The sequence below is a fragment of the Aethalodelphis obliquidens genome, unplaced genomic scaffold (assembly GCF_003676395.1).
Source record: "Aethalodelphis obliquidens isolate GAN/ISIS:26980383/991018 unplaced genomic scaffold, ASM367639v1 scaffold42, whole genome shotgun sequence".
NCBI lineage: Eukaryota > Metazoa > Chordata > Mammalia > Artiodactyla > Delphinidae > Aethalodelphis > Aethalodelphis obliquidens.
Genome location: NW_020837986.1, coordinates 16,293,502 through 16,309,729, shown reverse-complemented (window position 1 = coordinate 16,309,729; position 16,228 = coordinate 16,293,502). Strand labels below are relative to the sequence as shown.

Here is a 16,228-nt window from a genome sequence, read left to right as displayed (position 1 = left end):
CCCTCTAGATTTTTGTCAAGAAAGCACAAAATACTGAATCTTAATTTCAACCATTCCTGGTTAATTATGAGGGTTCTTTGGGGTATTGATTTTTGAATGACTGTTTGGCCTCTATTATGATGATTGTTTTTCTCATTTAATACACTCATGGATTATTAAGTTCATATACAATAATATTTAATTTTATTTCCTTGATTTGTGTTTAGGATTTTTTTCCCCCTCTGAACTGATAAGTATGACTGGTTTGTAGTTCTCCTTTCTGATCCTCCTTTATTGCGAATTGTGGCTTCATAAAATGAAATATTTACCATTTTTGGTTTTCTGCGCTCTGATACAGACTTATAGGGTGAGGATTATCTGTTCACTGAAAGTTTGAGAGAATTCTTCCATTAAACCATCTGGGCCTAGAGCCTGTTTTGGACATCTTTCTTGGATAATATTTTCAACATCTTTCTTATTTTTATAATTTTATTTCCCAGAAAATTGTCCACATTATCAAGGTTTTCATATGCATTAGAACAGAGCCAGATACGGTTATTCTCTTATTTTCTTGGTGCTCTTAAGATGCAAAACCACATTCTCCGTGACATAAGAACAGAGAACTATAAAAAGAGATTAAGTTGAGATCAAGACAGAGGTGGGTAGAAAATGGCTAAAATGAAAGGAAAATAAACAGAATGAGATATTTTATTAGAGAAAACAGAGTACCTTTGACTCTGAAGAAAATTAAATCAGTGATGTTGAAAAAACAAAAACAAAAAACTTGAGATAGTGTCTCCAGGATTCAGATAAAAGGGACAAAGAGATTTCATTGACAATGGCAATCCAACGTGATAATTTTAGGGGAGAAAAATATCCTAAACAATCTGTTCATAGAATGGACAAGAAAGAACATAGAAGAAAACTTTTCTCAGTTGAAAAGAAGACCTTTTTTGTTTTTGTAAAAGTAACAGAAAAATGCCTATACTGAGAATTATACTGGCAAAATGTTTGACTTTTGAGGGTAAAGAAAAATCCCAACAAGCACCAGGTGAATTGCTTGCCTAAAAGAGACCAGCCCAGGGACTTCCCTGGTGGTCCAGCAGTTAGGGCTCCACGCTCCCAATGCAGGGGACTGAGGGCTCCATCCCTGGTCAGGGAACTAGATCCTGCATGCCTCAACTAAAAGGAGCCCGCATGCCACAACTAAAAAAAGATCTGGCATGCCCCAGAGATCCTGCTTGCTGCAACTAAGACCCGCCACAGCCAAATAAATACATAAATATTAAAAATAATAATAATAAAAGAGACCAGCCCAGCTTTGTTACCTTTTTTTTTGAGCTATAATTGACATATAACATTATATTAGTTTCAGGTGTACTTGCTACCATTTTAAGAGCCAAAAGAATGGGATAAGGACAAGAGAGTCTTGATGGGGATAGTTTGAGATTCAAACTATCTATAAATAGTCAAGTCAATATTCAAACTATTCTATAAATAGTCAAGCCACCATGTGTGTAAAGACAGTAGAAAGGCATTCTCACCTAGGGCAAAGACTTAGAAAAAGGTAACATCCCAGAGTTCTCCTTGAAATCACCAGTCAAGTGGGAGATGAGTCTGAATGAGGAACAGAAAAATTAGTGCATAAAAAACTGGCAGTGACATTGTTACTAATTAAACGAAGGGTTCGCAAAAGCCAAAAACGATTGAAAAAGAGGATTTTTTGACTTAAAAAAAAAAAGTGTAAAAACAAAAGCTGGGTCTAGGGCTTCCCTGGTGGCGCAGTGGTTGAGAGTCCGCCTGCTGATGCAGGGGACACGGGTTCGTGCCCTGGTCCGGGAAGATCCCACATGCCGCGGAGCGGCTGCGCCCGTGAGCCATGGCCGCTGAACCTGTGCGTCCGGAGCCTGTGCTCCGCAACGGGAGAGGACACAACAGTGAGAGTCCCGCGTACCGCAAAAAAAAAAAAAAAAAAAAAAAAGTTGGGTCTATCATCCTAGATTAAGTGGACAGATAAAAGTAAGTGTGAGGGCAGCAGGCCAAGAGATGGAAATTTCTCATTACACAACGAGGAACATAAAAATAAATGATTTGTCATTGACTTTAATAATTTGTGAAATATAAACTGCATTTTTATTTGATAAAGGCAACAACCAGGAGAATTAAAAACAGGCTTTCTGCATTGCAAATCACTATAGCAGATAAAAGCAAATATGGAAAAATTCAGAAAACAGGAAATAGCCAGAAATAAAAACCATAAAATAAGATGACAGATGACCAAACAAGTCATCTGTTAACAGTAGAGCTACAATGGGTTAAATGCCAGCCGGAGTGGAGACGCTGCAGTTTTTAGGACAGACACTTTGTGCCTCCAGGCTCTTGCTAATTCTGAACCCTAGGCCTGGCTTTCTTGTCTACCCTGTTCAAGGCTAAGGCCTCACTTCCAGACAGACTTCTTCCTCCCGGCAGTCCTCCCGGGCCACCAGGGGCGGAATGAGCACTCTTCTCACAGACCTGGCAAGCGCGTGCGAAGCTGGTGCTCCAGATCTGAGACGAACCACCTTACTCCCTCTCACTCCGAAGGGCCGGGCATCCTGCCATGTTCGGCCCACAGGGTGAAGCAGTCAAACCCTGCTCGATTGTAATGTTATGTCTTTTTCCTTGTCAACCGCCTTTTCCCCCACGACGGTGATCCTCCGCGACAATCAAGTTTCAAACCGGTTCCGATTGCTGACGGACAGTCACGACCCGCGAAGCCTCCCGTATGCCCGCGAAGGGTCTTCCAAGCGCGTTGTCGGATCCACTCCAGACGTCTCGCCCCGCCCCCACCTTGCAGACTTGCAAGGTCTCCACGGCGTTCGCTGGGAAGTCGCGTCCCGAAGAACGGGAGCGCGAGAGGAATAGGGCTCGGGGCTTAGCTTCTAGAGCCCCTTCCCCAAGCCAGAGGGGCTCCTCCCTGTCGCCAAAGATGTGGGGTTCAAGGAGGGCGCGGTCCTACTGGATTTGTTGAAGAGGAGAGACTGGGGGCTGAGCCCAAGGGTCTTGAGGGTTAACAGGGAATAAGCAGGGGGCTCAGGGCAGACTCGCGGCGCCCTGGGGTGAGTGAAAGAGAGGGGTCCCACGCGCGGGCCTGGACGCAGCGACGAAAGGGTTAAGGCATTGGGCCCCGCCCCAGCCCCGGGATTGGCGGGTCCGGGGGGCGTGGCTGGAGGGCGTGCCCGCGTTTGCCGCAGCCGCGAGTGGGCGGGGCCCAGGCGGGGAGCGGGAGGGGCGCGGAGCGCAGCCGGGCCCGCGCCTCGCGCCCAGCCGGGCGGGCTTCTGGCTGCGCCAGCTAGCCGGGCTGGCGGCGCCCGCGCCGAAGACCCCGCACCGGACCCTGAGATAGCGAGTAAGTGAGGCAGGCCCACTGCGGCGCCCCTCCCGGCTCCGACCTGTCTGTCGCCTTGCCCGCTGCACCGCGAGGCTCATTCGGTAGGACCCGGAGCCGGGGAGGGGGCGCGTCCCACTGCTGGGATCCTTGGGGGTGAGGGGAGTGAAGATGAGGCCGATGATGTCATGGATGCTTCGCAGGGCCTGGGGGAAGGTGGCGGCCGGAGGGGGTGCGGCCCGGATTATGTCACCTCTTCCCACTGCGCCCCGCCCCCCGGGCCACACGCCTTGGTGGGGAGCACCGAGAGGTGCGGGAGGGATTCCCCCCACCGCAGAGACCACCCCACCCCCGGGCACCTCCTCGGGATGGCCTGTGGCCGGGGTCTCTGTCGTGGGCAGCGCCCGAGCACCCGCCACCCCCCACCCCCACCCCCGTGCGGGAGGCTCGTGTGTGCGCGTGTGTGTGCTCGGGGTGTGTGTGGGGGGGCGCTGTCAGCCCCCTCACTCCTGAAACATGGGATTTATCAGAGCCAGGATCTAGGGGATGGGGCCCTTCCCCCTTTGTCGCCAAGGGAAGATGGATCTTCCCTCACACATCCCAACCAAGAAGTTCTGGAGACCTCTGCACCCCCAAAAGCCCTACAGTGCCCCTGATACCTTTTCTCCCTCAGTCCTTTTTCTCGGAAGCCCTTCCTGATTTTCCTGTCCGATTCACTGCCTCTTTGCATTGCTCATAACTAGCATTCCCACACACATTCTCTCTGTATCTCCTCAGTGCTAGGGGCCAGAGATCCAAGACTCTGCCGTCCGTTCCCCCTGGGGGTACTCACAGGCCAGTCTCAGAATGAAATATCCCTGGAGTGGCCTGAGCCAAGTGCTCCAAGACCACCCTACCCCCTCTCCCAGGGTAGATCAGGGATGCTCTCCTGGGAGGCAGCATTTGGATTGGTCCTTGAAGGATGCAGGATGGGCACAGAGAGCTGAGAAGAGATTTTGTGTGTAGAGTGGAGAGGGGCTCAGGTCAAGGGAAATAGGATGAGCAACAGGAGAGGCCTTGGGGGCCCTGCTTCAAGCTCTGCTCTGGTTCTGAGGGCTGAGAGGAATGCCAGGCATTTACCCATAATACATTCACTTCTTAAGATTCCTGTAGGGTAGGTGTGAGAACCCACGGTGGAATAACCTGCATGCAGTTCCACCCCTAACCAGCTGAGCTGGGATTTACACTTGGAGCTGATACCTCCATAACTCTGTCTATTGCACTTGGTGCAGTAGAATTTGGGCAGAGCACAGACAAGATCGGCTTTGCCCTTTAGAAAGGGTCCCTTGGCAGCTGCACAGGGGAGGGAGTGCTGAGAAAGAAAGCCCAGTGAGGAGCCCCCCACAAAGATGCTGGCAGGAGGGGCTGCTGAGATCTTTAGGGGGTGAATGGGCTGAGCTTAGGGCCTCTGAGACCCAAGAGAAGGGTGGGGTATTCCTAGTTTTGGGAGGGACACAGCTACGGTGGGGTGGGTGGTCACTGTAGGATGGAAGGACCTGCCCATGTAACCCCCAGGTATTGTCTCTTTGGCCTGTTCATGACCACTAATACTGTGTGTAATGTCCTAGGCACTGAGAGCTGATAGGACAGAGATAGAGGCAGAATCGGGCAACAGGCTGTCATCCCAGGTTGTTGAGCTGAGGCCATGAGCCTGTCTTTGCCGACCACACTCAGCTACCTGGGCTAGTTCAGGACCCAGACCCACAGATGAAGCTCAAACCCTTCCCCTGGGCTCAGTTTCCACCTATCAGGGAAACATACGCCCCTGCTTATCCTACCAGTCCCTGCTGGGGTTTTGTGGAAAGAAGCTGCAGCAGCCCAAGCTTGGGAGAGAGAAGGGGCAGGGAACGCTTGTATGGGGCTGACCATAACAGGTTAGAATTATGGCAAGAAGCTGTTTGGAGAGCGAGACTCCAGGGAGAGCTGCAGTGGGTTGGTAGTCAAAGATTCCCCAGGTAAACCACAGGGATAGGAGGCTCAGGAAACAGTTCTGGGACCTCATTTCCATCCATCCAGGACTCTGGGCATCCAGGCCTTCCTGGGGACCACACACAATCCAGGGAAACAGTGGGTCTGGGTGGAATATGATCAGCCCCAACCTATGGTCAGATTCTCCTTTACTGAATCTCAGAGAAGGTAGTATTGCATGTTTGTACTGCACCTTACAGTTTGCAAAGAACCTTCCTGTCACTCTCATGATCAACATGATCACTTCTGAGGTTTGCTCCTGTCCACATCCAGGCTTTTGGTGGCGCCCCCTTGCCAAGATCTCTAATCTCACTATTGATGCCTTCCTTCAGGATATCACCACACTCAGGTTTCTACCATGTTAAATTCTAAAATTAGAAGAGAGCCCTTGGATCCCAAACCACCTTAAATTACTGCCTTCTCTGGCCTCCTCTTAAAAGAGAGGGGAGGCTTCCCTTGTGGCGCAGTGGTTGAGAGTCCGCCTGCCGATGCAGGGGACACGGGTTCGTGCCCCGGTCTGGGAAGATCCCACATGCCACGGAGCGGCTGGGCCCGTGAGCCATGGCCGCTGGGCCTGCGTGTCTGGAGCCTGTGCTCCGCAACGGGAGAGGCCACAACAGTGAGAGGCCCGCGTACCGCAAAAAAAAAAAAAAAGAGAGAGAGAGAAGGGAACTCTTCCATCTTTCCCTCCAGACCCCCCTCCTACTCCTGTAGTCTGGCTCTGCCTTGCACCACTTTTCTGAAATCATTCTCTCATAGACACGTGATGTTTCCACCTGCCAAATTCAGGACACCCCCGCCAATCCCAATTTTACCTGGTCCCTTTAAAAAAATTTTTTTAATATAAATTTATTTATTTTTGGCTGCGTGGGGTCTTCGTTGCTGGGCGCGGGCTTTCTCTAGTTGCAGTGAGCGGGGGCTACTCTTCGTTGCAGTGCGTGGGCTTCTCATTGCAGTGGCTTCTCTTGTTGCAGAGACGGGCTCTGGGCATGTGGGCTTCAGTAGTTGTGGCTCACGGGTTCTAGAGCGCAGACTCAGTAGTTGTGGTGCACTGGCTTAGTTGCTCCGTGGCGTGTGGGATCCTCCCGGACCAGGGCTGGAACCCGTGTCCCCTGCATTGGCAGGCAGATTCTCAACCACTGCGCCACCAGGGAAGCCCTGGCCCCTTTTTTAACACTAGGAGCTGCCCCCACATTCTTGCAGCCCACTCCATCTTGGTCTTCAGGGCCTGCCTTCTCCTGGCCTTCTTCCCACTCCCACACCACCTCCCAGTCTTCTGGGGCTCTACCACTCGAGCTCCATGCTGGGCGCCACCCACACCACCCTTGAATGCTCATGATTCCAGTCTCTCTTTCTATCCGGTATGTGACAGATATCTTTCTCTGGTCTTCCTCAAATCACCCATTTCCCCCAAACATTCTCCTTCTGTCAAGTTAAGGGTGTCACATCCATCCTGGTGCCCCAGTCCAGATTCCTCCCTTGCCCCCACCCCCTGAACACCATCTGTGTGAAATTCTGTCCATTCTTCCTCCCTGCCCAGATCTTCCCACTGGTTCTAAGCCTCAGGCCTCACAGCCTCCACCCTCTCAGTCCCTAGCTGCTCCCTACACTGCATCCAGAGATGGCAAGTGAAGGGGGTCATGCTTAGAATGGGAGGGGGATATCTGGGCTGGAGTACACTGGGAGTGGAGACAGCATGGCCAGGGTGAGTCAAGAGGCACGTAGGGCTTCCCTGGTGGCGCAGTGGTTAAGAATCCGCCTGCCAATGCAGGGGACACGGGTTTGAGCCCTAGTCCAGGAAGATCCCGCATGCCGCCAAGCAAGTAAGCCCGTGCACCATAGCTACTGAGCCTGCGCTCTAGAGCCCTTGAGCCACAACTACTGGGCCCGCGTGCCTAGAGCCCGTGCTCTGCAACAATAGAAGCCACCGCAATGAGAAGCCCATGCATCGCAAAAAAGAGTAGCCCCCATTCACCGCAACTAGAGAAAGCCTGCGTGCAGCAACGAAGACCAAATGCAGCCAAAAATATATTTAAAAAAAAAAAGGGAGGCACCTAGGTCACCAGATGAAAGGAGGCACTCACTCTCAGGGTCCTGCACTTGCTGATCCTGCACCTAAATTGAGCCCTAGGTGCCTCTCTTGACTCACCCTAGGTCTCAGCCTTGTGGGACATGTGGAACAGATTAGCTTAAGGGAGCAATGTAGTAAAGTCCTGTTCTCCACACCTGGGGGGTCGGGGGGAGATGCTGATAGAATGGAATTTTACAAAGTCAGTGTGGACTGGTTTGTGGTAAGTTTTCCAACCACCTAGGGCTGTAATTCCGGGTGTGATGGCCAGAAGACTGAAGGGCAAGAGTTTTGTTAAGGCTCCCCTGGTCAAACACAGCATTAAAAATGGGCATATGGGTAGAAGATAGTTTGAAGTGCACTCAAGGGGCCGAGGGCTGCTACCAGTACCCCTTCACCTTGGCAGAGAAGGAAGGCTCCCTGCCTGGTTTCTGGTGGGAACAGGGGTTAAAGGCCTGAAGGGCGCCCCCTGCCATTCTGGCACACGTATTTGAGCGTCTACACTCACAGCAGGCACTGCCTGCTCCCACTGCCCGGCTGGATATGAGGATCTCTGGGGCAGGTCTTCCCAGGTGCGGACTTGAGACAAAGGAACCAGGAAGCGGGGCCTTCCTGAGCGCAGGTAACCCGAGGCCCTGCTCCCCCTGCTTCTGTGGGCCGGCCCTGGGGGAGGAGGGACGCACGTCCACTGAAGGGCTCAGAGAAATTCATGGTGAACTAAGCAGGGTCAAGGTCCACAAGGAGCGGGGGAGGGGAGTAATCCAGGAAGTCTTCCCGAAGGCAGTGAATTCTTGGAGGGGTTCTGCAGGCGCGGAATCCTCCTGGGCGCCGCTGGGCACGGAGGCCCCGCTCCTGCCCCCGCCCACTTGTAGGAACAGCAAGCCAGGAGGGAGGCATGGCAGGCGCCCGCGCTGGCGGCGCTGCGTCCTCTGCCCCGGCCTCAGCCAGCCCGGGGGCCTCTGCTGAGGTACTGACCATGGGTAGGGGGCCCTCTCGTGCCAGGCCCCCATGCGGCGGAGTTGGAAAGACCTCCGGGAGGGCCCCCTGCTAGGCGCTGCAGCTGGGGTCCCCGGCAGTCCGCGAGGGGCGGGGCATGCCCTTGGTGGCCCAGATAAGCGCCGCCGCGGCAGCTCCCGCCCACCAGACCCCCAATACCTTTGTCCCCTCCCCGCGCCCGCCTCCCTGGGGTGCCTGGCATGCGGCAGCTCTGCGAGGTAGGTCCTGCATTCCTCCCATTTCGCAGAGGAGAAAACTGCAGTCCAGGATGGCTCAGTCGGCCCGTCCAAAGTCGCGCAGCTGGTCCTGGCCGAGCTGCGAGAGTGAGGCACATGGCCCCTGCAGACCGGGCCTCGGAGGGTCCAAGGCTTGAGGACCCGTCGGCCCCCCACCCCCTTGGAGAGGCAAGGAGAGGATCCTGCGCTGGTAGTGAGCCTCCACTTCTGCCCTTGACTGCAACACCCTGGGTTAGGGGCCCGGGAAGGACTCCCATCCACAGTTTTTGGATAGGGGTGGGTTTCTCTCCCTCCCTTAAGTTCTGAGGTTCCCTACTGAATTCAGGTACTGCTGTCCCCTTCCAACCCCATCTCCCCAGCCCATGAGGTTGGGATATAGGGGTCCAGACCCAGAGTAAAGTACACCTGAGTTCTGGGGGTTGCAGTTAAGAGTTGAGGGGGTCACTGTGTCTGGGAGGCTCATGAAGGAGGTGGGTTTGAGGTGGGAGTTAAAGAATGGAATACTGAGCAGAGCAAAGCTAGGAGGGTAGGTGCATAGTCCCTGGGGGTTGGGCTTTGTCAGGTGTGCAACGGGCAGCCCCTATTACCAAGCTATCATTATTTACCCAGCCCCATTCCTTTACCTTGGGTGTTTGGGAACTCTTGTACCCACTATAAGGAAGGAGACACTGAGGGGCAGGGTGCAGGTGGTGCCGGGTCGGGCTTGCATGGGATGGTGGGAGTGGAGGTGGAGCTGACCTATCTGCTTTCCCACCTGTGCCCACAGTGCCCCCCTGGCTTAGTCATGGCGAAGCTGGAGACACTGCCTGTGCGCGCTGATCCAGGGCGGGATCCCCTCCTGGCCTTTGCCCCTCGGCCCTCTGAGCTCGGACCCCCAGACCCTCGTCTGGCCATGGGCAGTGTGGGCAGTGGGGTGGCCCACACTCAGGAGTTCGCCATGAAGAGTGTGGGCACCCGCACGGGGGGTGGGGGCAGCCAAGGCAGTTTCCCTGGCCCCCGTGGCAGTGGGGCCAGCAGGGAGAGGCCAGGCCGCTACCCCTCGGAGGACAAGGCTCTCGCCAATTCACTCTACCTCAATGGCGAGCTACGGGGCAATGACCACACAGATGTCTGCGGCAATGTGGTGGGCAGCAGTGGTGGCAGCAGCAGCAGCGGTGGCAGTGACAAGGCCCCACCACAGTATCGTGAGCCCAGCCACCCACCCAAGCTCCTGGCCACCTCTGGCAAGCTAGACCAGGTCAGTCCCTGGGGCCTTTTCCTGGGGCAGGAGGCAGCCCATAGAGGAGGGTGAAGTGGGCCTTCTTGGACGTTTTTGGGTTGTAGGGGCTGAGATAGAAGCTGGGCTGGGGAGCCTTGGGGGCCAACTCCAGCTGGTAGGTCTAGGGCAAAGACCTGGCTGTGAGGGGGGCAGGTGGTGGATATAAGGTGGGACTCCAGCCAGGAGGGACTCCCAGGATGGAGATCCAATGGGGGTGGGAGGTGGGGCTGAACAAGTCTAGATCAGAGGGAAGAGACTGGGGGCAAGGCTAAGGTCCCATCCTGATGTCGACTCCCCCTTCCTTGCTTTTGCGCAGTGCTCAGAGCCGCTAGTTCGGCCTTCGGCCTTCAAGCCTGTTGTACCCAAAAATTTCCACTCCATGCAGAACTTGTGCCCCCCCCAGACCAACGGGACCCCTGAGGGACGACAGGGCCCTGGTGGCCTCAAGGGTGGACTGGACAAGTCTCGGACCATGACCCCAGCGGGTGGGGGAGGGGGCGGCCTCTCAGACTCAGGCCGGAACTCACTCACAAGCCTGCCCACCTACAGCTCCAGCTATAGCCAGCACCTGGCGCCCCTCAGTGCCTCCACCAGCCACATCAACCGCATTGGCACTGCCAGCTATGGTAGTGGCAGTGGTGGCAGCAGCAGCGGTGGTGGGTCAGGCTACCAGGACCTGGCAACCTCTGACAGTGTGCGGGCCTCCAGCAAGAGTGGGTCATCCTCATCCATGGGGCGGCCAGGCCACCTGGGATCAGGGGACAGCGGAGGTGGAGGCCTGCCATTTGCGGCCTGCTCACCACCCTCGCCCAGTGCTCTGATCCAGGAGCTAGAGGAAAGGCTGTGGGAGAAGGAACAGGAGGTGGCAGCTCTGCGGCGTAGCCTGGAGCAGAGTGAGGCGGCAGTGGCCCAGGTGCTGGAGGAGCGTCAGAAGGCCTGGGAGCGTGAGCTGGCCGAGCTGCGGCAGGGCTGCAGTGGGAAGCTGCAGCAGGTGGCCCGTCGCGCCCAGCGCGCCCAGCAAGGCCTACAGCTGCAGGTGCTGCGGCTGCAGCAGGACAAGAAGCAGCTGCAGGAGGAGGCAGCCCGGCTGATGAGGCAACGGGAAGAGCTTGAGGACAAGGTTGCCGCCTGCCAGAAGGAACAGGCCGACTTCCTGCCCCGGATGGAGGAAACTAAGTGGGAGGTGCAGACTGGGGGGTTGGGCATCTCCCTGTGTCCCCTTCCTTCTGTCTCTCTGGAGAAACCCAGAGCAGCAGCCCACAACTATCACAAGGGGTGTGAAGGTTGTGCAGGGATCAATTAGGAGTGTCTGTGAGGACCAGAGCTGTCCCAGGCTGTGTGAGATTAGCCATGTCTGTCCCAAGTCTGAGGAGGGAAGCCTGCATGTCATTTCTGCCATGATGACGAGCTGACCCTGAGCCCTGGGGCAGCTTGATGCCCTGGGGCTGGATATGGGGGCTGGGGTGTGGGTGAGCAGAGCTCTGCCTTCACCCTGACTTCTCTTCTCACCTGTCCCTGCCCAGGTATGCCAGAAGGCTGGGGAGATTTCCCTACTGAAGCAGCAGCTGAAGGACTCGCAGGCGGATGTGTCCCAGAAGCTGAGTGAGATTGTTGGGCTGCGCTCGCAGCTGCGGGAGGGCCGGGCCTCACTGCGGGAGAAGGAGGAGCAGCTGCTCAGCCTGAGGGACTCCTTCAGCAGCAAACAGGCCAGCCTGGAGCTGGGTGAGGGCGAGCTGCCCTCTGCCTGCCTCAAGCCGGCGCTGACCCCAGTGGACCCGGCCGAGCCGCAGGACGTGCTGGCCACCTGCGAGAGCGACGAGGCCAAGATGCGCCGTCAGGCTGGGGTGGCTGCTGCCGCCTCCCTGGTTTCCTTGGATGGGGAGGTGGATGCTGGGGGGGAGAGTGGGACTCGGGCCCTGCGGCGGGAGGTGGGGCGCCTGCAGGCTGAGCTGGCAGCTGAGCGGCGAGCCCGGGAGCGCCAGGGTGCCAGCTTCGCAGAGGAGCGCCGAGTGTGGTTGGAGGAGAAGGAAAAGGTCATCGAGTACCAGAAGCAGCTGCAGCTGAGTTATGTGGAAATGTACCAGCGCAACCAGCAGCTGGAGCGGCGGCTGCGAGAGCGGGGGGCTGCGGGAGGTGCCAGCACGCCTACACCTCAACATGGGGAGGAGAAGAAAGCCTGGACCCCCTCCCGCCTCGAGCGCATCGAGTCCACAGAAATCTGATCCCCTACCTGGGCATGTGGCCTTTTGACAAATACCCAGTCAAAGGCCAGAGTCCCAGTGTCCCCCCCTCCGCCATCTCTTTTCCCCATCCCCTGTATCCCCAGACCAAAGAGGTTCTCAAAGCAGCTGTGACCAGGCCCCTCCCCTCCCCTCCCCTCACTGGGTGTCTCCCAGCTCTACCACTGCCCCTCTGGGCAGCCCACTCGACCCTTCTCCCAAGGAGGAAACAGGGGAAGGGCAGAGTGAGTGGGGATGAGGAGCCCAGGCAGCAGGGGAACTCATGCTCTTTTTCTTGGCACTCCCTTGTTGGAGAGGTGGCAGGCCTTGCAGTGCCATGAGGTGCCCAGCTCCTTGGTGGGTCTGGGCTGCTACTGTCGGCCACCCTGTGTCCAGAGATGCTCTCTGTACCCATCTCCTTGGCCACGTAACCTGAGGGGGCTTGCGTGCGTTCTGCCAAAGCTGACACCTTGGACTCCTGGCCTCTCTCCTTCCAGTACTTTTCTCCCTCCTTGGGCAGATTGGCAGGACAAACGGGAGCAGGTGGCCTACCTGTGGTTGAGAGGGCTACTTGCCCAGCCCCTCCCTGCCAAGGTCTCTTGGACTCAGGCCTCAGAGCCTGGCCTGGTCCTGAGTGTGTGTCCATATGTGTGTGTTGGAGGAGAGAAGGGCTGGGGCTGGAGGCTCAGTGCCCAGGGAAGATCTGCCATCCTATTTTTGAGAAGGGTCACCTGGAGGCTTCTTAGCTTTACCCTCACCCTTCTGACCAGGATCCCACAGGACAACAGCCCCATCTGCTTGGCTGACCCCACACCCAGGGCCACTGTCCAGCTCTAACTACAGCTATTAAGTGCCACCTGCCTCTCAGGCACTCCCCTCACCTAGTTTCTGAGGTCACATGAGTGTCTGTGATGTCTTCTTGTGTTTTCCCTGACTTGATTCCCTCAGCCACCTTCTGCTTTCGTGCTCAGCCTATTGCTTTCATGCTCAGAACATCATTGTCTTAGGCCATCTCTTCCCCCAAACCTCACCTTTTCTTCCAGTAGAAAACTGCTTGATCTTTGGTGCACTGCCCACTTCCAAGTTCCACTGGGCCCAAGCTTGAGCCTGAGGCCCTTGTTTTGGGGGGTGGGGGTGGCTATGATTGCTCTTGAAGAACAAGACTGAACTGAGAGGATCTCTGACCTCTGGGTCCCAGAGGCCTGAAGTAGCCCAGTGTTTGCCCAGGGTAGGCCTGGCATGGCCATCAGTGGGGACTGGGGAAGCCAATGTCACTTCCTCCTCTGGGGGCCCTCTCAGAGTCCATCTCCCCAAAATAAGAAGGGAAAGGCAAATTTCTAACACACCAGCAATAAAAATCAGAGGAGGCTTGGTCCTCAGCCCTTGTATTTCTCTCTTTTTACTCTCTCCTTCCCACCCACAGACTGGGTTTGTGGGGCAGGGTGGAGGGAGCTGGCAACTACTGTGAGCAATTCCCTGACCCCTGACCAGCCTCCTCCCATGACTGGTGACTGTTTAACGAGCTGTGCATCCCCCACAAAAACAGGAGTGCCTCTGTGGCCTCTGTCCTTCTGCACAGCCCTTTCCAGTGCCCCTCACCAGATCTCTGAGCTGGGTGGGGGGCTGTCCTGGCAATCACTGCCCATTCCACTCACCCTTCACTGCACCTGCCCCAGAAACTGGGCCTGGGCCAGAGGGGCAGGGGGAAGAGGAGGCATTAGTAGGTTAAAAAAAAATAGAAAAAAATATGAACAGACTTAGCTTTGGGATTTCCAACTACAAAAGAAATTATATATAAATATATATAAATATATATCTCTACCACATGTGATGGAAAGACTTCGTTTTCTTTTCCCAAAGAAATAAAATGGAGAAAGCCTCTTGAGTGGCACTCTTTCGGCCTGCTTGTGTCTTTGCAGGTGTGGGAGGTGAGGCTGGGTGAGGGGGGTGTGGAGGGCAAAGCTGGAGTAAACATTTCCCAGAGGAGGCATGAGACTGGAGGTGCTCACTGGGCCGTGCCAGGAGGTTGGCCCAAAGCCCAAGCTCCTCCCTGTTGCCCAGGAGGAGTAGTGGTTCCACGTTTCTGCCCAAAGGGGCTTTCTCTTCAGCTCAGACTGTTGCCAAAAGGGTTTCAAACTAGTTCCAGCTCAGAATCTGGATAACAGACTGCTGGTCAGAAGGCAGGTGATGCAGGACAACTAGATGCAGCCTGCAGCATCCTGAGCCACCTTACAGTGATTAGCCAAAGTCTGAGGGCAGAACACATGAAGGCCGAGAACCGGTTTGTAATTAGTGGTGAGGCCCCAAAGGCAGAAGCGACCCAAGCGTGCTTCAAGTAGGAAGCTGTCCTTTATAATTCCTTTGGTCATCCTCACAAAGACCCTCAATCAAGAATGCACTCTGCTACAAGTAACACAACCTGATACACAGGACCTCAGAGTGGTTCATTTTTCCTCACCTGACAAAAAGTCTGGACATAAGCATCCTCTAAGTGTCATAGGTGTTGGTTCATCAAGGACCTAGACTTTTCATCCTCCTCCTCTCCCATCTTTTGCATGTTCCCTCCATGCCACAAGGCGGCAGCCACCGCTGCGTGAAGTGACTGAGGCAGCAGCACTCTATCATGAAAGTAAAAGCTTTCCAAGAAGCTTCACAGCACCATTCCCTTTAAATTTTGTGGGCTGGAACTGAGTCACATGCTCTTCTCACTTCAGGGGAGCCTGGGAAATTGAGTATTGGCAAAGAGGAACGGGATTGTCGTGGCTGCCAAGGAGCCGTTACAGTTCATTTCATCGCCTAGGCTCTCTCTCTGGGTTCTGCTGGCAAGGACAGAGTCGTAATTAGCAACTCACAGTGTTTGCTCTGGTCCAGCCCCGGTGAGAGAACCCTCTCTGAGCAGTGGTGTCAGTGGTCTAGGGCCCAAAATGCTCACCCCCAGGCAAACAGTGCCCTCCACAGAGCTCAGGAGTTGGGATGCCAGGCTTGCCTCTCCTTGCAGTGAAGTGTCCTCCCTCTCAAGACGGTGCCCTGGAGGGAGCACCATTTCTCAGGTCCCCTTCACAGCCCTTAGGATGGGCGGACCAGCAGCCAAAGCACGGACAAGGTGTGACCACCCTGATCACACTGATCGTCTCCAGTGCCCCCAGGGACGGCCGTCTGGGGCCAAGTCCTCCTGGAAGTCTCGAGAGTCTCTTCCCTGCCTAGTTGCCCATACCCACTCAGGTGGGAGCCCGCCTACTTGGGGAGGTGGAGGATCACCCTGGCTCATCTGCCAAAGCTCTGGCCTTTTCAGCCCAGCTCCTCACATCCATTTCTCCTAACAGGCTCGTCTATCCATCACTAACTCTCCTCCTGAGAACGCTTTCTAGATATATCTCTATTATAAATGCATGATTACCTCATTGGGCAGATAAGAAACTTGGCTTAGAGAATTTACGTGACTTCCCCAAGGCCATAAACCCTGTGTAGCGGTCTGAGATTCCAACCTGTATCTAGGCTATTCAGTGACTTTCAGAGCCGTCCATCCACAGCGCGGTTTTCCCTTCGCAGGTCCTGTCTCTGCAGCAACATCTTCCTGTGGAAAACGTCTTTGGAAAACGCTGACAGAGTCTTTTGAGCCTCGGCCGCACCCGTCACTCGCACAGCATACGGAAGTAACGGGCAGTTGGCCGGAAGTGGGGCTGTGCGGCCCGGGGGTAGCTGGAGGAGTCGCCGAGCCGCGGCCACTCGCGGGAGTGGCGACTGGTGTTGCGGCGCCCGTGCTCCACAGGCTCAGGTGAGTGACGGCGGCCAGAGAGGAGGCCGCGGCGGCGCTCTCTGCCGAGCTGGGCTGCGCTTCCCGGCGCGGGCTGCGGGCACCTGTCCAAGGCCCGGCTCTAGGGAGAACCTCGGCGACCCGGAGTTCTGTGGCCTTTGGCAGGCTGCTTACCTGAACCTTGAGTTTTCCTCTGTGAGACGGAGATGATAACAGTACTTGCTTCACAGGTCTTTTGTGAGAGCGTAGTGAGATATTCTGCCGCTTCTCTTATCACACTTCAATCTGCATGCGATTCACTGGAATCTGGAGGTTCGGATTCTGTAAGTCTGGGGTGGGGCCTG

The 16,228-nt window shown here is 55.5% G+C and overlaps 2 protein-coding genes across 12 annotated transcripts in view; both read left to right on the top strand.

Moving 5' to 3' along the window:
* Positions 1 to 2,957: 2,957 nt before the first annotated feature.
* LZTS3 (leucine zipper tumor suppressor family member 3) overlaps positions 2,958 to 16,228 on the top strand; it is a 45,672-nt gene continuing 32,401 nt past the window's right edge. For 2 of the 11 annotated variants that reach the window (XM_027078759.1, XM_027078756.1), the window contains exons 1-4: positions 7,315 to 8,929; positions 9,420 to 9,890; positions 10,228 to 11,094; positions 11,435 to 15,905. In XM_027078759.1, coding sequence (XP_026934560.1) covers positions 8,618 to 8,929; positions 9,420 to 9,890; positions 10,228 to 11,094; positions 11,435 to 12,133 — 2,349 coding nt within the window. In that variant the 5' untranslated portion in view covers positions 7,315 to 8,617 and the 3' untranslated portion in view covers positions 12,134 to 15,905. Of the gene's footprint in view, positions 3,451 to 7,314; positions 8,930 to 9,419; positions 9,891 to 10,227; positions 11,095 to 11,434; positions 15,906 to 16,228 lie in introns of those variants that run through there. The other 9 variants (XM_027078763.1, XM_027078758.1, XM_027078762.1 and 6 more) reach the window with 9 other exon arrangements.
* UBOX5 (U-box domain containing 5) overlaps positions 15,801 to 16,228 on the top strand; it is a 32,829-nt gene continuing 32,401 nt past the window's right edge. The window contains exon 1 of the mRNA XM_027078767.1: positions 15,801 to 15,905. The gene's annotated coding sequence lies outside the window, so the exon portion shown is untranslated. The remainder of the gene's footprint in view (positions 15,906 to 16,228) is intronic.